Here is a 23630-nt window from a genome sequence, read left to right as displayed (position 1 = left end):
TAATACGCAGAAACTAGTCTAATAGTAAAGATAGCCTCATATGGTATTGCCTCTCAATACCAGCTATCTGTAATCCACCAAATCACCCATAACTCATTCAACGGCTTAGATTTGATAGAGATAGCCACTCAAGAGAGAAAGAGATCAGCTCAAAATGCTTTGTCTCCCCCTCCCTTATTTATATGTCTTGAGATGCCTCTAATTTTTAAAGTCACTCTTCTGGGACTAGGTAACTGAGCACAGAACAATTTAGCTACTCTCCACTCCTACAGAACCCCACTTAAAAGAAAATGTCTGATAGCAGCATCTAGCAAGTGGTAATTGGTGACAGAAATGAAATTGGCTATTCCCTCCACTTCCCCAACACTTAATGTCTCCTTTAGATTTACAAGTGGATTCAACTGTGCACACAATGGGACTTGCCTCTGAGCTTGATGGGAAGATTTCAGGAGTGGTGCAGGTGTTAAACAAAAAATTATATAGTGTATTTTTATTAGTGATTTTAAGTATTTGTGATTTTGGGGATACAATTAGGGTATATTCTGAAGGCTATATGTAATAATAAAAACAAAGTTAATTAGTAGGTTAACTCAGAGGCTGTCTGTGGGCTAGCAGCTTTCCTCTGCTAAATCTTGTTAAAACGAAGTGGATTCTATTTTGTACAGAATGAGCAGGCTGCCATGACAACTGTCTGTGAATATTATTTCAGTATTAGTCATAGATTTCCAGTGTCTGACTCTGGGTCCAACGTTTATTCTAAAACCCAGATGCACATCTATTCTTAAAGGAGTTCTCCTGGACGTGTTTACAAAAAACAGAAACAAAACATTGTCAACTGGCTGGGCTTTTTTCTTTTGGAATAGATATTTGAATGAATTTACACAGTTGCAAATTGCAGATTTTATTGCTGTTCTTTTCCTTTGGAGAGGTGATTTGGGTGTGAATTAATATCGTACTTGACTATAGAGTTGATTAAATAGATGCACTAGACCAGAGTTTGGAAAGTTCCCCTCTAGGTATATAAACTTTACGTTAAATTCTTTTTTTTTTTTCAGCTAACAGTAGCAGAAGGAATCTGTGGTTGCCAGTCACAGAAGATTCAATCCAAACCCAGTTAACGAAACCTGTCTCAAATGAAACTGACTTGAAAATTCCAAAGGTAAAATTTCATCCAGAGGTTCACAATGCAGAGCTCCAGCCCTGTTTCCCTTCCTTTCTCTTGGTTTGCCCTTCTCCGTGTATCAGCTGCACCCCCTCAGACTGACTCTCCTCATGATGACAGCCTTGCTTAGAGCCCCACATTTTGGGGGAGAAGAGTGAGTTTGTGTCCCAGTACTCTCTCCAGAGCCTTGAAATTCACTTGTATTGCCTGTCTTTAGCTGTGTGATCAGTGCTCACGGGAACACTCCCTTTTGCCGAAAGTTGATGTGCTAACTGCCTTAGGCCTGAGTTATGTGTGCCCATCCCTGGACAGTCACTGTTACTTTGGAAGTGGGCTTATGCTAATTGGCTTAATTCAATCAGGGCCCACACTTAGAGTGGGGGGTGGTGTCAATCTCATGGAAACCACAGGGTTGAGAATAGGGAGAGAGTTGATTTCAAAAAGGAAAATTGGGGTACTATTGCAAGGAGGCGAGGGGAATATTTGCTAGCCACCTGGTTAGGAACCAGAAGGGTGGGCAAATAATAACAATAATAGCAGCTAACATTTATTGAATTATTATGAGTCCAGGCACTCAAACTGCTTTAGAGAATGTGTTTGGCTGCAGGTAATAAGGTAAATGAAATAGCAGAGACTTAACACAGAGGGTTGGTTTTTATCTCATGTGATACGAAGTTAGGAAAGAAGCAGCTTCACATTGTCATTCATGTTTCAGGCTCCTCCCGTCTTTCTGTAACATCATTCTCTCTCTTCCTAATGTGCTCAAGAGGGCTGCTCCTACTCCAGGCTTTGTGTCCTGTTCCAGGCTGGATGGGGGAAGGGCAAAGAGGAAAGGGCTCATGACAGCTGAGTCTGGTCTGTTTTATCAGGAAAATAGCTTTTCTGGGAGCCTCAGCCAGTAAATTTCTACTTATATTTCATTGGCCAGAACTGTGCCACATGACTAGCCCTAACTGTAAGGGAAGCTAGCAAATCAAGTTTTGTTGGCTGTACCCATTGCCACCTACAACAGAATTGGTGTTTTATTGGTAAGGGAGAAAGGGAGAATGGATATTGGTTAGGCAACTATCAGTGGCTGCCACAATGTGTATTAACTCATTTATTATATCAACCCAGTGTGGTAGGTACTATTACTGTCCTGGTTTTCTAAGAAACAGGCACAGACAGGTTATGTAATTTTCCCAAGCTCGCACATAGCTGCTAAGCAATGGAGCTAGAATATGACACCAGGCAGTGTGACTCTAGATCCACATTCTGTTATGCTCCCAAGGCACATCCTGACCCACAGGCCAGACCACATTTCTTCTCTAGGATGTGTATCCACTCGGAAATTGTAGGCCTCTCCTAGAAATGGTAGTTAATATTTGTTTAGCACTTTATAGTTTATGAAGAATTTTTCACTTAGAGTATTCCATTTATATATTATTATCCTCAGTTCTTAAATGAGAAAACTGAGGCTCAGAGAAATTACGTAAGTTGCCCAAGTTCCCTAGGTTGTGAGTCGCAGGCAGAGCTGACATTTTGTTGAAATGTCAAGAACTTGTTCCTGGTCCCCTGTCTCAATCCTCCTACTCTTCCAAGCACAGAAGACTTCATTTTTAATTTTTAAAAATTACAATATTTTGCTCTAGGCCTTACATTAACTTCAAAATTTCTCAGGGAAAGCAATCCAGAGAAATCTTGGGTCTCTCACCAACTCATTTTCAGTGTCCTTTGCACTTAGCCACACCACCAGGAACATGGCAGATCAGCAGGAATTGTGTTCTATAATAAGAAACAGAAACCTAAAATGGGAGATTATTATTATTTTTTAAATCCTCACCTGAGGATAGTTTTTTGTTTGTTTGTTTGTTTTTAGAGAGAGGAAGGAGAGAGAGAGAGAGAGAAACATTAATGTGAGAAACATTGATTGGTTGCCTTTCATGTGCACCCCAACTGGGGATCAAACCTGCAACGTAGGTATGTGCCCTGACAAGGAATTGAACCTGGGACCTTTTGGTGTACAGGACGAAGCTCCAACCAACTGAGCCACACCAGCCAGGGCAAAGGGAGATTATTTTTATCTCATACACTATAAAATCCAGAGCTTCATTCATAATATGAAGGTGTTCATTACAAATAGCTCTTATCTACCTGTTTAAGTAAAAGAGTCATTAAATATATAGAAATTTCCTGGCCTTAGTTACATCAGGTTAATTTATATTACGTTCCCTTGAAACTGCTCTGTAAATCAGACTTTTCACAAGTAAGAATGACAGTTCACCTCACTGGGATAGGTTAGTGAAGTTTTACTACACTACCGATACCTCAGTTTGCTGATAATTGTTATTTCTCTCATTATTTCCAAATATTTGAAATCATTAGCTTATGGCATTGTTTTATTTATATATCACAACATTCTTTTGTTCTGGTGATACTATTGAATTGACCCCCCAAAATCACAAGAACGTTGTAGAATATAGTTTGACTTTAAAAGTCATGAAAGGGTGGGTTGAAAAAGAAATAGAGATTTAAACAAATAAAAATCATCCTGAGTCATAGAGCAGTGCTGCTCAAAGTATAATAGAAATACGGATTCATGAGCGCCACTCTAGACCTACTGAATCAGAACCTATAAGGGGCTGGGCCCAAGAATCTGTTTTAACAAGACCCCAAGGTGATTTATAAACACATTAAAGTTTGAGAAGCACTGTCTTAGAGAGTTTTATGGAAATAAGAACCACAGATTGTGTACTCTTTGGAATACTGGTGAAAATACTAACTTCAGCGTTAGTAAACTAAGATATGAAGCCCTGGATTCTCCTTTGAAAGTCCCTAGATCAGGGGTGGGTAACGTATGGCCCCCTACAGCCTGCTATGGCCCAAGAAGTCATTTGGTCTAACCCTGCCAAGGCAACTGCAGGCAGGACTCGAAATTCAATAAATCTAGGAGCTTTTTTCATAACTAATTTTTAAGTTGATAATTTTGTATGGCCTGCAAATGATGTTATAAATATCCAAATGTCCCTTGGCAGAAAAAAGGTTCCCCACCCCTGCCTAGATCATGGAATCCACTTATCTGCTCCAGGTCACTAAGCCTTAACTCACGTGTATGCTTGACTCTATCCCCCTATCAACACCTTTACCTAATTAATCTGTGTTCATCTTGCAGATGTCAGTTCAAAAGTTACTTCCTCAGAGAAGCCTTTTTGCTTTACCTCCTGACTCACTCTCATGATACACCTACTTCTCTACAATTTTTATAATTATTTGATGAATGTTTCCTTCCCCCACAAGGCTATAAACTTCATGAGGCAAGAGATCTTGTCAGTTCTGTTACCTGGTATGTCCTCAGGGTCTAGAACAGTGCCCGGCACACAATACATGCTCGACAAATATTTTTTGAATGAATATATGAATGAAACCAAGACAAGAATAAGTGCTCTTAAATAAAATTCTCTAACCCTGGCCAGTGTGGCTCAGTTGGTTGGAGCATCATCTGGTGCACCGGAAGATTTCAGGTACAATCCCCAGTCAGGCTGGGAGCGGGATGCAACTGATCTATGTATCTCTCTCACATCAATGTTTCTCTCTCTCTCTCCCTCCCTCTCCCACTCTCCCCCACTTTCTTTCCCCCTTCTTCCAGTTCTAAAATCAATTTTTAAAAAAAGAAAATTCCCTAAAACTTTTCCAAAGGCTCCACCATAAGCTGTTAGTCATCTGAGGCAATAGTAGCAAGGGTTTTGCAAAGAAAGCCATGGATCTTTCCCAGGCCTTGTTTTAGCTAATAATTTCAACATTTCTCCAAACCAACTATTCTTTGTTTTCTATGTTTATGAATACAAAAATGGTTGACAAGGGTAATTGTGGCAAAAAGAAAGAACCTTGTACCCGCCTTTCCAATAAGCAGGAAGTATTTTTTGCAGGCAGGTTGTGTTCACCTTATGTTGGCAGGTGATGATGTCATAATTGCAGCTGACATCATGGGGTTGCCAGGGCAACCTATTGAACAGTATAATCACCTGCCTCTGGTAAACTGCAGTTGAGGCTCAGTCCTCCTCAAGCAACACCCATGAGCGTGAGGATGGATTGAGTCCTGAGCCTCCAGCCCTGGCTGAAAGACTTACCAACCAGCCAAGTGAGTATCTAGGAGTGTGGAACTGATATAACATGGAAGGGTTAGAACTCTTAAAGGAGATGAATGTAATGAAATCTGGGTAGTCATGGAAACATATGGTTGAAAGTTAACCTTCCTGTGTTTAGTTGTTGGGCCAACTCTTGTGGACTTTATGTTTTGTGTATGGAGTTTATTGTACTTTAATATATATTATATTGGAGCTATCTTTATAGGGTGGAATTGGGTAACTTTGATGTAATGGAAAGAGTACTGGCTACCTAGTCATAAGACTGTGACATTTGGGAGCCACCTAACCTCTCCTATAAAATGGAGGGCTTGCCCTCGCCAGTGTGACTTGGTTGGTTGGAGCATACTGAAAGGTTGCGGGTTTGATTTCCAGTCAGGGCACATGCCTGGGTTGCAGGTTCGATCCTTGGTCAGGGCACGTACAGAAGGCATCCAATTGATGTTCTCTAGTGTTCTTTGATTCCTCTCTCTTTCTCTCTCCCCCTTCCCTTCCCCTCTCTAAAATCAATAAGCATATCTTCTGGTGCGGATCAAAAAAATAAATAAATAAAAAATGGAGGGCTTTTCTGAACAAGTCCAGAGGGCCATAGTATCTTGCCACATCATGGGCTCACCTATTATGGAGCTCTGGGCCAAGAACCTCATGGTGGTCTCGCAAAGGGACTCCACCATCTATGCCGAGATGGTTTTGCCCAATTTCCAGTGCTTTGACATGAGAGGGAGTTGTTGCATAAATGTATATATTTTTTTGTTTTATTTTTGTCTTGGGGTGGCAGATTATAGCCCCCACAAAAGGAAAATCAGGAAGAATTACCATTGTTCCGCCATTGACTCATGCTAGGTATCAAACTGAGATACTGCAAAACAGGAGCACATGCAAGCAAAAGGGACAGATTGTGGCAATATTTAAAAATATCACAACTCTCTAAATAAGAAGCAGCTCTGGTAAGTGGATTTGGAATTCAGACAAAACACCCATAACTCTGAAAATCTGAATTGTACGTTGCCAAGGTAAATTACTTCTATGCAGTAATTAGAGAAGATATGTTGGATTATCTGATAATACCTGTTTCCCTTGGTATGCAGCTATCCCTCTCTCCTGGGCCTCTTCCTTTCCAGATTGCTCCTTTGTTCGCTCCTTAATGTCTCTCTATTCCCCAGGGTTCTGTGTTTGCTCCTATTCCCTTCCTACTCTACGAGCTCTCCCTGGCTATTTTATCTCCTCTAATCACTTCAGCTGTTACCAGTACCCTGATGATCTCTTTAATCAGAATCTGCAGACCTGATTTATTTCCTGGGCTCTAAACATTGGCTTCTACTGTGTATAGAATATTTCAGCTTGTCATTTTTCTCCACCATAAACACACTTGTCCCCCTTCATGTCCTACCCCTGTACCTGTTAATACTCTTCTGTAATTAATGGCATCACCAAGACTATAAATTACAAGAGAGAAGGGACCACTGTTGTACCCCTAGCACCCAGCATAGTGCCTGGCACAAGGTAGAAACTCAGTAAGTAGTGTTAAATAAGTGATGAATCCATTTATTATTCCAAACTAGAAACCTTGGAATCATTCTTTTTTTTTTTTAATCCTCACCTGAGGATATGTTTTTATTCATTTTAGAGAGAGAGGAAGGGAGAGGGAAAGGGAGAGAGAGAGAGAGAGAGAGAGAGAGAGAGAGAGAGAGAGAAATATTGATGGGTTGCCTCCCATAGCACCCAGATCAGGGATAGAACTGGCAGCCTGGGTATGTGCCCCAACTGATGTTGAACCTGCATCCTTTCAGTGCACATGACCATGCTCCAACCAACTGAGCCACACTGGCCAGGGCTGGAATCATTCCTGATATCTCCGTCTCCTTTGCTCCCTATACCTAGTCTGGGACCAGTGCCAATTTGTACCTAAAAGGCTTTTATAGTTGGCCTCTCCCCTCCACCCCCACTGCGAGGGCTTTAATTCTGCCCTTATATCTATCTCTTGGATTGTGACAGGAGCTTCCTCATTGGTCATCTTATGGCTGGCTTTTTCCCAGTTCATCACCATCTGACCCTCAGGGTGATCTTCCTAAAGTTTGAATCAAATCAGATTACTCTCAGACTCCCCTTCACTCAAACAGAATTTGCAATCTGGCAGCCTCACTCTAAATCCATGGAGTTTATACAGTGTTTTGAGGAAATGAGAATTACAGTATTTCATTGATTCTAAGATGCACATTTTTTTCACATTTTAGCACCTCTGAAATTGGAATGTGCTTAAAATCAATAGAGTGTCATAGTTTGATGGGTGGCTTTTTTCTTTTTTTTTTAAAACACTTTTTTTTTTTTTTTTTAAATATCTTTATTGATTTCAGAGAGAGGAAGGAAGAGGGAGAGAGAGAGATAGAAACATCAATGAGGAGAGAGTCACTGATCAAGCCCACAACCTGGGCATGTGCCCTGACCGGGAATCGAACCCCGATCACCTGGATCCTAGGTCGATGCTCAACCGCTGAGCCCCGGGCGGCTTTTTTCTTTTGATTGGTACATGAAATAGTGATGCACCTTATAATCGATGGCATCTTAAATTTGTAGATATACTCACATTTAAAAATAGGGAGATTTTACATAAAAATATGTGCAGCTTCTCTTGAAAAATTATATCGGGCAACACTGGGCCAGGATTTCTAGATGGCAACCTAAGAGGGAGCTACCAGTAAGTAGCAGCTGCCTCATTTAGACAAAACTCTCTAGAATGTCCCATTGTTTCCATCTAGGCTGCTTTATTCATTTATATTATCTGCCCCAGCTCATGTAAGCATTCGTAATTGCAATCCCCGACTGACTAGTTAAACTCTGAATTCTTTGTTACGATTTACAAGAACGATCACAGTTGGCACCAACTTACCTCTCCAGGTTCACGTCCCCGTCTTCCACTCTATATGCCCTCTAGCCCCCAGTCTCAGGAAACATTACTCAGATATAACATGCTCCCATGTTCCCTGGAATGCCTTTCCCACCTTTTAATATTCTTTGAAACATTTCCTGACTTGTCCTGACTGAACTGATATACTTCTGGACTCTAATAGTAAGTGGCTTATCTCTGGACCTACACTTCCTGTTTTGAAATTATTTGTGGACAGGCCCATGTCCCTCATTACACTGTACACCTGTACAGCTCGCTCATCTTTGTGTCCCTGCCTTATAGCTGGAACATGCTCGGTAAGTATCCATTGAGTAAAGAGTGGATGGGCTGTGTTTTCTGGTTGGAAGCTCTGTTCTTTGAGTTTTTCCCGTGGTTAGAGAGCTAAAAGTAAAATCAGAGGCAAGGGCAAGTGTCTTCCTGAGTGCTCATAGTTTACAGCTGAAAACACTGCTTCTGGATGTGACTTAGAAAGGGCCCTTGGCAGTCAAAGTCAGCCCATGGGGACTTTAATATCTGCAGACCCAAGGCAATAAACCAGAGCCAGCTCTTTAAAGCTTTTTGAAAAATTTATTTTTAAATTAGTGTACAGTAAAATTGACTTGCTGTACAGTTCTGTAAATTTGGACACATGGATAGATGAGTGTAACCACCATCGTAATTAGGATACCGAGCATCACCCTCCAAAACTCCCTCTGCTATCCCTTTGCAGTCACACCCTCCCCTACCCATCAACCCTGGCAACCACTGATCAGTGCTCCATCACTGCTGGTTTCTTCTTTTTTTTTGAAACTCTCATATAAATGTACACAACCTTTTAAACCTGCCTCTTTAACTCAGCATAATGCCTTTGAGATTCATCCATGTTGTGTACATCGGTAGGTTGCTGTAACCCACCTTTGATTTCTTTGAATGACTTCCTAATTACTTGCCAAATCTGGCTTCCCTTTTCTCCTACTTAAAGTGGTTTTTCAATACCCTGAACTTATCCCTAAAAATATATGTGATTCTTTCTCTTTATTTAAATGTAATATTACTTGCTATTCCTTCTCTCTCTTCAAAAGGGAACAGGTTCTTTAAATCAAGATTCTTCGAATGTTTTTGATTGTGAATCTCTCACAGTAAAAGCTTTCTGAGAATGGATGCCTAATACAGGTCTGTTTATTTATTTGCAACTAATACTGCTGAACTCATATATTGTGTATATTACAAAGCATGCATAAAAATAGAAAATTCAAAAAGAATAAGAGAATAGATAAAAATACAAATTCTAATGTTTTGCTTTCTATTCTCCAACAGATCTGTGCTGCTGCTGTGGGGTAGGTACCTCAGTTTGGAGACTACCAGGTGCTAGGAAGCCGGGAGAGGGTATGATTGCCCACCACTAGCCCCAGCACCAGAAGTCTTGCTGAGAGGCCAGCCCCATCTGTGCTACCCACTTTTGGTGCTATCGGGCATTGAGGTATCAGGGAGCACAAGTGGACAGACACCTTAAGTACTCACTACCAAACAGATCTGCACATGTTGTTTTCTCAGTCTACTCCCAAATCCAGATGCTTTGTCTAGATTCTAGCATACTCCCCATGGGATTATGACTCATTAGAATTACTTTTCCTTGGTAGAAAATGGAACTGTGGCTAGTTCTAGGAAGCTTGTGAAATAGGACAGGCTGGCCTGGCTGGCATGGCTCAGCGGTTAAGCATCAACCTAGGATCCAGGAGATCGCAGTTTGATTCCCGGTCAGGGCACATGCCTGGGTTTCGGGCTCGATCCCCAGTGGGGGGCGTGCAGGAGGCAGCCGATCAATGACTCTCATCATTGATGTTTCTTTCTCTCTCTCTCTCTCTCTCTCTCTCTCTCTCTCCCTTCCTCTTTCTGAAATCAATAAAGATATATATATATATATATATATATATATATATATTTTAAAAAAGAAATAGGACAAGTTGGCCTGCAATGCCCAGTCTCTCCCTTGTGAGGTAACCAGCCTTCTCCATCCCCTCTATCTTTCCATAGTTTGCTACTACTGTAGACTAACCAAGGTGCTGGTTTGGGTTCCCTCAGCAGCAGACCCTTAGACAAGCATTTGAGAGCAAGGAGTTTATTTGGAAGGTGAAGGCAAACCCAGTAGGGGAGTGGGGAAGTGAGAAAGGAAAGAGAAACAGCCAAGACAGCCAAGAAAGAGTAAATCTTGCCTACAGAGGTGGAGAAGCAGCCATTTTTCAATCGTAATAGACAGACACTTTTCTCTAGCCTGTGGGAAGTCTAACTGCAGCATTATAATTAGGACCACAGTTTATTCTGATTTTTACTTCACCTCTCCAATTTCACATCCTCGGTAAGAACTGTAAATTATACATGTCTCCAAGAACACCCTCATCTCTCCCTTACCTCTTCTTCTGGCTAACTCTTAATTCTGGCTGCTCAATCATCGGGTCTCAGCCTGGGTATCACTTCTAGAAAGCCTTCCTTAATCCCCCTTTCTGGGATGGGGCTCTTTCTCTGTATCCTCTATCTGTCCTGTTAGAGATCTTATCACGCTGTATTGCTTTCATTTATTCATGTAATAAATATATGTGTCTGGCACTGTTTTAGGTACCTGGAGCTTATATTCCAATAGGGGAGACAGGCTTTAATTTCTCACTTACCTATGTGTGTGCCTCACCTAATCATTTCCATTTTGTTCACTGTTTATGTTCATCCCTCAGCACAGTACCTGCCACATAGGAGGTGTTCAATAAAAATGTGTTGAATTGAATGAAACAGCACAAGGGCATCTTAGTTAGGGATGATTTGGTATTGCTATGGCCTTTTCTGGGGGGAAAATGAGCTCTCATCTTTTCTGTTGGCTGTTCTCGTATGAGAGATAAATTGACTCATTATTTTTCCTTTTTTCAGGCTAGGACAACACATCCATCCTCAGCAGGAGGAAAGCCAGATAACAACTGAATAGAAGCTGGAAACAGCATTTTACGAACATACAAGGTGCTGACTGAGGCAGTGTAGTGTAATGATTATAAGTAGAGATTCTAGAGTCAAAGTGCCTGGGTTCACATCCCAACTCTGCCACTGATTTGCTGTTTGACTTTGGGCTATAGTTCCTAATGCATAAATAGGGATAATAATAGTATATGCCTCATACCATGGTGTGTGGATTAAATAAGATTAACACATGTAAAATTAGTAGGTGCCTAGAACATGGTAAGTACTATCGTTATTGTGATTTATTCACATACACCAACACTCATTCATTTAATAATTGGATGCTGATCATAATACTCTCTGTGGTGCTCAAAGTAGCATTGTCATTCTTTGTACAATGGAAAAATATGATGAAGTTCATTTTAAGCATATTCTAAGTTTTAGACAAGTCACATAAAGGGCACAGCCAATCCAATTCATGGTCCAGAAAATGGTCATTAAAATAATCACCTAAATCATGAGTTCTTTCCCTCCTTTTCTTTCTTTCTGTGATTAAACAAATATTTGGTGCTGGGAATGCCAAGAGGCATGAAATAGATCCTTTCCCTTCAGGATTTCATATGTAAAAGGACAAAATTACACTGCACTTTGGGAAGTTCTATAATTGGCCACACACATGGCTTTGAGTGCCAGAAGACAGAGTGACTAAGTCCCCTTTGGTGATTTAGGAAAGGCTTCACACAGAGGAGGTGACATTTGAACAACTGTAACTAGACATAGCCATCATTTAATCACTGTGGATTGAATAGGCATTTGGCCGAAAACTCAGCCATATAGTGACATTGTCCACTATTTTTTAGGGAGCCTGGCTAATTATGCTATCATTTACAATGTGTATGGCAGCCTCATCAGGTCCTGGTCTTGGAGTCCCTGCCATGGAAACCTGTACAGTTGCATTATCTGATAATGAGGTCCTCTGATAATATTTAATATGCTAATAGGAGGAGAGAAGCCCAGAGCTGCCTTTCTAGTTATTTCTAAAGTGACTCCATTAGATTAAATAGCAAGCTAGGTAACTGCTTTACTGGATCTCCTGTGGCCCCCAATTGCAGAAAGGAATTGGCTAAAGAGCAGCTTGGGTGGGGTTATGAAATAATTATGCCTGGAGTCTTTTAAATCCTAACTCTTGATGCCTAAGGCCAGTAAGCTAAGGCCTTACGCTGTGTAACCAACTAGGAAGAGTTTGGGAGGAAAATTGCTGTCAGTGCAGCTGCAGTCAGCGTGAGACTCTGGGAACAGGTCACCCCTGATTGCCTCAAAAGACAGCCGAACAGTGACTAGTGGCATCCAGTACTGACATCCGCACTTCGATTATTCAAGTGTGTCTTCCTCCTTCTTCCTTCTCAAACTCAGCAAAATTACAACTCAACTTTCCTTTTGTTTTCTGCTGATGGAGGGAGGTGAATCTCTTTCACAGATGGATTCTCCAACAAGCAGCTAATTGAATAGCTGGAGGAATAAAAATGTCATATAAATAAATTTGCAGCACAGCACCCAACAGCTGCCCCCTTAACCCATGCCTTTTCAAGTCCTAAGGAGGAACATTTAGTGATTCCACTTCCTTCTCTTAATCGTACCCAGGTTACTGTAATGTTTCCTAGAAATCATTCTTGATTGACCTAAAGAGCCAGCCATTGAATGCTTTTCTGCCCTTATTTGCCAAAATTCTCTTTTATGCTTTGTACTGATGCAGTTTATTTATGCAAACTGCGGCCTGGTCCTGCCCATACAGAGCCCAGTCCCCCTGGAAGCAGTCATGTGACTGCAGTCCATTACTTGAGCACATCCCTTATCTCCGAGCACGGAACAGGGCAGGGTTGGGGCAGAAAGCTGTGGCTCCTAGCCAGAGCCCAGCCTCTCCCGGATCTGTGGCTCTGGGCTCCTATTCCAGGCTGAAAGGCAGAGCAGCCGTGGCCTGTTTGGGTTATTTCTTTGTGTGTGCGGGTGTGTGTTTATTTCTTGATTTATTTAAGCCGGAGCTCATCCTGCAGAGAGCTGCAGAGATGTGAGATGTGTGGAGTGCGTGTGTCTATGTAGGGGGTGCTCCAGAGAGAGCTGAATTTTATCTTTTTTCTTTCAGACCTCAGCATTCCTCATAGAGAACGTTTTTTTTGGGGGGTGAGGAAAAACCTCTGCACTGGCCAAGCAAAAGAACCAGGTAATATGTTTGTTTGTTCTTAGGTATTTTGGGGAAGCAGAAGTCTACATTATAAATATATATTATGTAGCAACAGAACAGGGAGTGTGTACTCTTTGGAGTTTATTTTATTGCCTTGCAATTTCTCAGATTGATTTTTCTCAAAGATGCTGATTGCAAATCACTTGCTATCATCTTAAAATGACTTTGCAACCTGAAGGGTCGTGGCCTATTTCAAATGAACATGATATTTGGAAAAACTCTGTGGTCACTTGGGTGAGAGCTAGAAAATGAGGGAAAGGGATACTTTAAGAAACTCTTTTAGGCTCTTCACAGGGTGTTCCCCAAACCCCATTGTGCAACTTCATGTTCAGAATGTTCAGAAGTCTTTTTTTAGCTCCCTTGGCCTCTGGCTATTGCACAGCACCACAGGGTTTCCATCTGTCTATAAGAAAGGGGAACAAAATTCCTTGCAACGTTCAAGAATTCTCTTTAGTGATTTAGTGCTTACATAGATTGATCAGATTGGATCCTGAAACCAAGGCATAGCGAACCTTTTAGTGGACAGACATTTCTGTTCTTTAAGATTAAACATAGAGGATCTTCGGTTCTGCCATTGATCAGCTGTGCCATGGAGTACAGTATTTAATTTCTGAGTCTCAGTTTCTTCATCTGTAAAATGGGAGTGATGATGCCGTCTTGAAGGTTGCTGTGAAGATTAACTGTAATAATAGAAAAACAAAGCACCCATTGTGCTGGGTAAATAGTAGTCCCTTAATAAGTAGTGGTGATTTTAGCCATTATTATTATTATTATTATTATTATTATTATTATTGGTATAGTATTCTTTCAGATCTTAGTGCTCTCGGGGGAAAAGAGCCCATATCTTGTGAATCAGCAATTATAGAAGAACTTTTAGACACCCAAGGGATTTCTATTGAAGGTTCCGGACAATGCATTTGGAAGGAGGAGATTTGAGCAAACATAAGTTTCATTTGAACACTTCTGCCACAGGGGGTACCCACCCATGCATAGCCCCTCCTAACTCACCAGCTGAGAATTGCTCCTGCCCTGGCCCATGTGCCTCAGTTGGTTGAGCGTAGTCCCATGCACTGAGGGGTCGCTGGTTGAATTCCTGGTCAGGGCACATGCCTAGGTTGCGGCTCAATCCCCAGTAGGGGGCGTGGAGGAGGTGGCCGATTGATGTTTCTCTATCATCGATGCTTCTCTTTCTTTCTCTCAAAAAAAAAAAAAAAAAAAAATTGCTCACTAGTCCTGAGTACAAGTATGTATGTAAGGGATGTTACTCTCCTTAGTTCCTTATGAGAAAATTGAGGTGCAGAGGAATTAATGACTGAGAAGAATTTAAACTCTGGTTTGTCTGACTTCTAAACCGCAGGCCCCACTGGGCCAGCATCAGGCAGTTAGGAACCATAGATGTTTTTGAGATGCTTTCCCTGAAAAGGGCCCCCTGCTAGGCTGTTTGGGAAACAGTGGACGCTATAGCTCTTCTTAGAGATTCACAGTGCACATTAACGCATTGAAGGCTCTGAGGAGTCCTGTAGTAAAGAAACCTGTGTAAACCTACTTCTCCTGAACTTATTTGATGGTGGGACTTTTTTTTTGGCCCTATTCCTAGAATTATAAACCATGTAGAACTACACTTCCACAAACACACTTTGGAAAACGTGGCACTAGGCCAAGCTGCCTCCTGATCACAATCCTGCCTGAAATAACAGATACCCTCAGAAACCTTCTGGTGGCCAGTATAGTTTCCTCCCTTTCTTATCCTTTTATCTAATGAGACCCAGGAAGAATCAGTAGTTCATTCCTACAGATCTCCCCTTATTCATTTAGGACCCCAGATACAAGCAAATGCTACAGTGTTTTACTGGAAAGGTAGCGGTGGAAGGGGCCTCTCTAGCATGGTATGCCAGGGACTCCTCTGCTCTATGCCCCTTAGTTATATTTAGGATACAGGCATCAGGCTACAGAACCCCTGTTTTGGTAAAGGCCAAAGATCATGCAGTAGGGTGAGCCTGAAGCGGTATCTGTCCTCCATCAGTGGTGCCCACAGTTGAATGACTATGGGTTCTAGTTTTGGCTTCCTCAGGGCCAGAGCTAGAGTAGGAATTTCTCACAAAAGCTGACTTTTCTCTAGGAAAAGCTGAGTTTCTAGCTTGGGAAACCACACAGTTCACATCTAGAATTCCAGAGGTGGAATCAAAGTCAAGGTGTGAAGGTTCAATAAGGATGCGCTCTAAAATAAAATCATGAATAAGAACAACTTGGGGAGACTGGGCTAGTGCTTGGAGGGTACTTGATAGCTGAGGTTAGCTTGGCTCCAAGGGCCATCTTTTATTCTTTTTTTGTGTGTTTTCACCTTTGGAAATGAAAGTGGTTAGGGTGAAAAGAACTGAAGGACATCAAACAGTTCAACCCTCCACTGCTCCCCCCTCACCCCTCCTCCGCACACGCTCAGTGAAAACCTTTTAGCGGAAGCCTTAGAAACCTTTTTTTTTTTGCAAATTATAAGTGAGCACCAAAAGGAGTCACTATTTTATGTTTATGCTTAAAAACCATCCTAGGTATATATATTGGTAGGGGCAGTGGCACTGGGCAAGTTTCAAGCTGTTTTTTGGTCAAGAGCCACCTTTTCACTGGTTCATGTCCCTGGGTCTGTGTGAACGCTGCTGACACTCCCCACTTCTTGAGCTGGAGAACCCATTTCAGGCCCCAGGAAACTGTTTCTTCAGAGACTTGTTTAGCACACTAAATGCTTTTCTAATGCTGACAGAGGGCCGGAAATGGAAGAAGCTTAGGTTTTCCCGAATAATGGAAAATCCCCACATCATTTTTATCAGCTTTAAAGCTAGGCAGAGGTGTCCTCAAAGGCACATGTGCTGTTTAAAAATTTGCTTCCCTTTCTGCCTTTAAGTGGATGATTATAGTCTAGGTTGGGCAGTGTGTGGGAGTAGGAAGCAGCACCTGACCTTAAGCGGTGCTTGTTTTTGTGAAAATTAAAATGAACTCTCTTTTTCTTTTTCTTTTTTTAAGTTTATATTTATTTACTTGAGAGAGAGAGAGAGAGAGAAACATCGATTTGTTGTTCCACTTATTTATGCATTCATTGGTTGATTCTTGCATATGCTCGGATGCAACCTTGGCGTATTGGGACAAAGTTCTAACTAACTGAGCTGCCCGGCCAGGGCCATTCTCCCTTCCCTTCCCTTCCCTTCCCTTCCCTTCCCTTCCCTTCCCTTCCCTTCCCTTCCCTTCCCTTCCCTTCCCTTCCCTTCCCTTCCCTTCCCTTCCCTTCCCTTCCCTTCCCTTCCCTTCCCTTCCCTTCCCTTCCCTTCCCTTCCCTTCCCTCCCCTCCCCTCCCCTCCCCTCCCCTCCCCTCCCCTCCCCTCCCCTCCCCTCCCCTCCCCTCCCCTCCCCTCCCCTCCCCTCCCCTCCCCTCCCCTCCCCTCTCTCTTTCTTTCATGTTACCTGAGGGAGAAACATTTTAAAAATAACTTGCTTAATAATTATATTTAGTAGTGTAAAAATTCAAATAACAAACTATTTTTTCTAATAACCAAAGAATTCTAGAACAATTTTCATTTCCATCATGATTTTAAAATTTTCTTTAAAAAGGGTTGTATAAGTACTACCCATTTTCTGGTTTAATAAAAGGTTTATAATCAAATAGCCAGCATCTGTGCACAAAATGGTGGACTAATAATTATTTTTAGTTATTTTTTTAAAGGATTCTGGCTTAGAAGTATCCATTCATTCATTCAGCATTTATCAAATACCTGCTATATTAAAGACATTGTGTAGGTACCAGAGATTCAAGGAGTGTTTAGAAAGAAAGATACCCTGGGAGCTTACAATCTAGCAGAAATATACTCATGTATGATGCTTTTTAGTTTCTGATGAATCTTTTATATGGACTTTTGTTGTGTAGCGAATTAACTGAGGCATGGCTGAGAACCAAATGCCTTTGAAGAGAGATATTGCTTTATTTATCACTTCCTAATGTTGAATCAGTGTTTGTTGCCTATTCAATGCCCAACTCTTATGTATTCATAAAAAGGGTAGAAAAGATAACATGAAGATGGAAGTGAAGCCCAAGGAAGATGTAGGGAGCAGTATTTCTCAAACTGAGATACAGGGAGTGGCTGCATCAAAGTCCCCTGAAAGGTGCACTTAATCGCAGATTCCCAGGCCCCCAGACCGCTTGAATCCAGTATTGGCAATAAAGCCTAGGAGTCTGCATTTTTAATAATCTCCTCTGGTAAGTCTTGTGGTACTCATGTTGGAGAGCACTAATCTAGGCACTTGCATAAGGTCAGCAAGACTAGATGAACTACTTCCAAGGCTGATGAAGACCACAGCAGTTGTGTTCTCATAGGCACTGCAGATAACCTCAGAGAAATTTCTGAGTATGGAGAGAAGGCAGGCGATGTGTAAATAGTGCCCCAATTTCAAACATGAGAAAAGAGTAGATGCCAGAAGCCACAGCCTTATAAGCCTGACATGACCTTTGGAAAAATCTGGTTCCAAACAGATGAAGTCAAAAAGCATTTAGAGGAGAATGTGATGTTCACTAGGCATCATCATGGGTTTGCTAAAACATTGTCTCTATTAGAGATTGTCAAACTTTGCTGCAATTAGAATCATCTGGGGAGTTTTAAAATATCCAGATGCTCAGCCCCACCCAAGGGAACCCAGACATCAGTTTTTTTAAGCCCCCAGAGATTCTGATTTAATAAGGTGCTGTCTGATCATTGGGAGTTTTTAAAGCTCCCCAGGTGATAACTAATATGCAACAAAGTTTGATAACCATATTTTGTATATGACAATTATGCAAGTTGCTTAACTTCCTTGCACTTTCTGTCAATTCTAGGTAATTTTAAAGGTCTCTCCTACCTTTAAACATCTATAATTCTGTTATTAAAAATCATGCCAAACTGATTTTCCTCCTTCCACGCTCCCTCCCCCCCCCTTTTTCCCTTCCTCTTTCCCTCTCTTCCCCTTCAACTTCTCTTCTTTTTCTTCTTCTGATATCGGGATAGCCTGGAATGTTAAGGTGTCAAAGTATATATCTTAATTTCATTAAAATATTTAGCAAAATTTCCAAGGACGTCTCATAGATAAGTAAGATGATAGTTATGATGGGTGAATTTATCACCTAACTGCACAAATATCCTCAGAGGGTATGAATGTAATGGAGCTGTGGAGAATGGTTTGGAGTGGAATGCCACAAGGGTTGTTTTGCCTTTGGAGCTGACCTTGTTCACATTTAAGAAAGATATGAAAGAAATGCCTATCAAATTTGCAAATAACCCAGAGCTTAAGAGGGTTGATTGATTCAACACATAAAATAACTAGGCCTAGCTCTGATTATAATATTTGTTTATTAAGGTTATTATTTTAAAAATATATATTTCCAATATTTTGCTCATTTTAGTTTTCGCCTTTCTTCAGTTGAGTTGAAATTTCGAAGCTTTCAGTGTAGTGCTAATGGAAAAATAGACATGCCCTTAGCATCCCTAGTTAGTTAGTTGTTCTCTGACTTTGTTCCTATTAAGAAAAGATCAGTTTGGTTTGGAGCATCAAAAAATAAAGGAAACGTGGGAGATAAAAAAGAAATTAATTTTCCTTCCACCTTCTAGGTTTTTCTAGATGGGCTAATAATCACATCAACAGAGACAAATTAACAGGAGGAAATCAAATTTTAATACATGTGCACAAGGGCTTCATATAAGCATGGAAATCCCAAAGACTAAAGTAAAATTGGGTATATATGTCATTTTGGGCAAAGAAGAAAGAGGAGATAGGGGGTCTGAAATTTCAAATGAGTAGGCAATTTACAGGTAGTGGAGGGAGAGGGGAACATACATTTGCTAGGCAGCCCAGAAACAATGAGACACGGGTAGTCTAGTAAACAGGCACCTGCTTGGAGTCTTCCTGTCTAATACTAAGGTGATTATGCTCAGGTTCTCTTCCCGAAGCAGGTTTTTTCCTATCTGAATCTCTTAGCAGGAAAGGGGGAGAGTCAAAGGTTCTTTCTGAGTCTTTTGTTTCTCTTAATATCCCACTTAAAAATCAATATCCCAAAAGGCAAAACTTCTGGTGCCCTTCAGGAACATCACCCCAAAAAGCAATGAGGAAAGGAATTTTGTCCAGAACTCCCAGGAAGTGATTGTGGAAGATCCTTTTAGCAGTTTCATCTAACTCTTCAGAGAAAGGCTGGTGAGCTAGCGGAGGGTAGACTTGGAGGAGTCTCAGAACCACCGGGAGAGCTTGTTTAATTAAAAAGGGCACTCCAACAGATTCTGATGCCTTAGTTTATGGGGAGGCCTTGAGCCTCCTTTTTGTAAACAAGTGCCCCAACTGATTCTGAGAAATATTGTCAAAGAACTCACTTTGATTTGAATTTTGGCATTGTTGTTTAAATATGCTGCTTTTAACTCATAGTGTCCAATTTGTTTTTTGTTTTTAAATATATCTTTATTGATTTCAAAGAGAGGAAGGGAGAGGGAGAGAGAGGTAGAAACATCAATGATGAGAGAGTCATTGATCAGCTGCAGCCCACAACCCGGGCATGTGCCCTGACCGGGAATCGAACCCCGATCTCCTGGATCCTAGGTCGATGCTCAACCGCTGAGCCACGCCCAGCTGGGCTAATTTGTGTTTTTCAAAGCCCAGATTTAATTATTTTGAGCTGAAAACTAAAACTGTTAAATAATGTCAGATCCTTCATATCCCATTCCCTGTATTTCAATTAGAAAATTGTACACTCTTACATTTCCATTTTTCTTTTTGTTTTTTATGCTTTATTTTCTGCAGACCTTGATCTGACTGAGACATGAGGAAAATATAATTTATGTGTAGCAGAAAAGCAATCTATAGCTGCTCTGTTGCTGCCGCTGTGTTGTGGAAAATAAACCAGGATTAGATTATGTCTGATCACTTTCCACATCACATGATGAGTGGCAGTTGAGAAGAAAAAAATGAATCCTGCCTTGCAGTCCTTAGATACCTTGTTGTTAACGGTGCTGCTTCCCTCCTGTGTTTTTCCCATCAGGGTTTGCGACTGAGGTGGCTTAGCTAAGGAGTGGCTCCTCACAGCTCTCCACACCATCTGGGAATAAGAAGTTGAAGCTATTTTACACCATCTAGAAGACATGGGCTGTGGTAGTTCAACACCTAAAGCCAAGAAATCTGCAAAAAGTGAGTGCTATGAATGTGCCTGTCTTCCTGATGAAAAGGGAAGAGTGAGCCAATTACCTGTCCCCCTTTCTCATTTACTCACATGGTTGGTTCTGGCGCTGCCTGCCCTGTGTGATTTTGCACAAGGCATCATCACTTGAACCGAAGGTTAAGTCTTGGGCTAACATTGGAAGCTACCGTTAAGAAGATGTAGCTTTGAATTCATGATGCGCCATAAAGTATTATCTAAGAGATATTTTATGTTTGATTTGATTTCAGTTGGAAATGTTCCAATATAAAATCTCAATTTAAAACTCAGTGGCAGGGAACAAGAAAATCTCTGTAAATTTATATCTGTTTATTCAGTATGCTTATAAATAGCTATATTCATACGTATGTAACATTTAGTAACATCATTGAATCTTTATTAGGTTTTATAACTCAGTGATAAGATTATTTTTTATAGCTATTCAACACAGAACTTTATGAGATTTGCCTCATGTTTTTAGAATATTGTAGGTAGAATTTGGGAAATGCTAGATCATCTGCTTCTCCAAAAGGGTGTTGTTTCTAAATTGATGACATGCCCCCTACTGCCGCCATATAATTAGAGGCTTAAATATTTTCTTTATTTTGTACTGAGATTCTTTCTCATAGCTACTAGTTGAAACTCACTTGAGTGTTTAAGAAACATAGTCTTTACAAACAAATTAAAATAAAAACAAGCTGGGACAATTATGTGAATAATTTGCTCTTAAACTCCAGTCCTTTGTTATCTAGGTATAGATAATTTTCCCAATTTCTATTTCACATCTTGGTTTTGGAAGCTTATTCAGGCTTAGTATGGAGAGTTTAGGATGCCGAGTGTTCCATACTAATTAGTGTGAGATGTTTTACTTTTGGTTTCAAATGCTACGCTCTCTCCTAGTTGAATTGTGCTGGTGAGTCAGCAAGCTGATCTCTAACAGAGACATGAGAGGTGCACTAACTCTTTCAAATCTGTAAGCACATCATGAAATAAATCTTTCAAAAGATCTAAAATATCATACATTTTTTGGATTGCTTTTTAAAAAAATAATTTATTGAGATGAAATTTACTAACATAAAATTAACTATTTCATGGAGAATAATTCAGTGGCATTTGGTACTTTCATAATGTTGTATAACTACTGCTTCTAGCTAGTTCCAAAACACTTCCATCACTTCAAAGTAAAACTCCTTATCTATTTAAGCAATTTCTCCCAATCTCTCTCTCTGCCACCCCTGGCAACTACCAATCTGTTTTCTGTCTCTATGAACTTATCTATTCTGGACATGCCATGTAGATGGAATAATTCTCAATATGACCTTTTGTGACTGGTTTCTTTCACTTAGAATGTTTTTGAGGTTCATCCATGTAGCATGTATCAGTACTTGATTACTTTTTAAGGCTGAGTAGTATTTCAGAGAGAATGGATGGGAGGGAGGGAAGGATGGAGGGAGGGAGAGGGAGAGAGAGAGAGAGAGAGAGAGAAACATCAGTTGGTTGCCTCCAGTACAAGCCCCAACTGAGGACTGAACCTGCAACCTAGGCATGAGCCCTGACCGGGAATTGAACCCGAAACCCTCTGATACATGGGATGATACTCCAACCGGCTGACCCACACTGGCTAGGGCTGACTACAGTGTTTTTTGCTGCCAACCATTACACACCCTTTTATGGTAACTCCCAATTTAACTATTAAATTTACTTGTATAAAGTATATAAAGAGAGGGGGAGAGAGAGATCAGAATCAAGGAGTATGTTTGGATTATTGTCTTGAGCCTACTGGGTGGTTCTGAGGAGGAGCACACGGGGAGAAGGAAGAGGGGTCTGAGAGGGGAAGATGATGTTGACATGTTTATTATGAGCTGCCTGTGGGGTATTCCAGGGAAAGTATCCAGTAGGAAGTTAGACTCCTGGAATGCTCTTTATTTATCAGAAAACGACCCTACAGCTATAAACATTTTGTAATCTTATGATCTTATGAGAAATGACCAAAAGAACAACTAGCTTGGTTCCAATCAAAGACTGGTTGTTCTAGCTCATAATATTGCTCAGGGTCATCAGCTAAGCAGCAAAGGCCCTATGGACCCTGGGACAGCTAAGAAGACCTCTTTTCTTTATAATCACAAAAAATGAGATAGCCCTCTTAGTTTTTTTGATGAGAGTTCACTCACTCACTCATCTCACTCACCTGGGAAATCTTTTACTGAGCACTTTTCATGTGCCAGGAATTGAGAATGCAAAAAAAAAGAAAAGAAAAGAAAAGAAAAAAGTAGCTTTTATTTGCATAGTGCTTTTTTTTATTTTAAAATTTTAATTTAATTTAATTTTTTTTTTTTCATCACCATTTATAGTTGCCCAGGCCCTTTCACATACATTTGATCTTTACAACCTGTGAAGAGTTTGTTCTCAATTTGTGGAAAAGGACACTGAGGCTTTGAGAGGCAAGGGGATTTGCTCAAGAATACATGGCTAGTAAGTAGCAGAGCTTGTTTCCTGTTTCTCATAGTCTGTCTAGTGTGAAGGTTTTTTTCCCCTCCTTGGTCATTCATCCCTACCATAGTACTCTGCCTTTGGAATGTCATGGAATTTAAAAAATATATGTTTTTATTGATTTCAGAGAGAGGAAAGGAGAGGGGGAGAGAAAAACATCGATGAGAGATATCGATTGGGTGCCTTCTGCACACCCCCTACTGGGGATTGAGCCCCAAGCCTGGGCATGTGCCTTGACTGGGAATTGAACCAGTGACTTCCGGTGCATGGTATGGCACTCCAACCAACTGAGCCACACTGGCTGGGCTCATGGCATTTTTGAGAAAGAGTAGCCTACATGTAAAATTGAGGCTATCCCCTTCCTGTGGGCTATCCACCTGCCATGTAAAGTAGCACTGATGTTATATAATTGTTGTTATTTCACTTCTTTTGTGATGTGTAATGGGGAAGAGAAAAATAATAGCTATCATTTACTGAGTGCCTACAACATCCATTATTTCTATTTTTCACCAAAATTCTTGGAGGAAGATTTGATTAGTCTCTTTTCTAGATGAAGAAACTGAGACTTATAGAACTGCCCAAAGTCATGCACTAGTTGGCGGCTA

At 40.9% G+C, this 23630-nt stretch overlaps 1 protein-coding gene and 1 long non-coding RNA gene across 3 annotated transcripts in view; both read left to right on the top strand.

Moving 5' to 3' along the window:
• The first annotated feature begins 1071 nt into the window (after positions 1-1071).
• On the top strand, positions 1072-11170 carry LOC308551568. Its single transcript, XR_013998056.1, has 3 exons — positions 1072-1159; positions 9485-9504; positions 11084-11170. It is a non-coding gene; the product is annotated as an uncharacterized lncRNA (long non-coding RNA).
• A 1798-nt stretch (positions 11171-12968) lies between these two features.
• Positions 12969-23630, top strand: part of PPEF1 (protein phosphatase with EF-hand domain 1) — an 82751-nt gene continuing 72089 nt past the window's right edge. The window contains exons 1-4 of one of the 2 annotated variants that reach the window (XM_081126181.1): positions 12969-13111; positions 13248-13325; positions 20383-20528; positions 22887-23007. In XM_081126181.1, coding sequence (XP_080982307.1) covers positions 23001-23007 — 7 coding nt within the window. In that variant the 5' untranslated portion in view covers positions 12969-13111; positions 13248-13325; positions 20383-20528; positions 22887-23000. The remainder of the gene's footprint in view (positions 13112-13247; positions 13326-20382; positions 20529-22886; positions 23008-23630) is intronic. The other variant, XM_081126180.1, reaches the window with a different exon arrangement.

Source organism: Miniopterus schreibersii, assembly GCF_964146895.1.
Source record: "Miniopterus schreibersii genome assembly, chromosome: X".
Taxonomy (NCBI): domain Eukaryota; kingdom Metazoa; phylum Chordata; class Mammalia; order Chiroptera; family Miniopteridae; genus Miniopterus; species Miniopterus schreibersii.
This window is presented reverse-complemented; position numbering and strand designations above follow the sequence as displayed.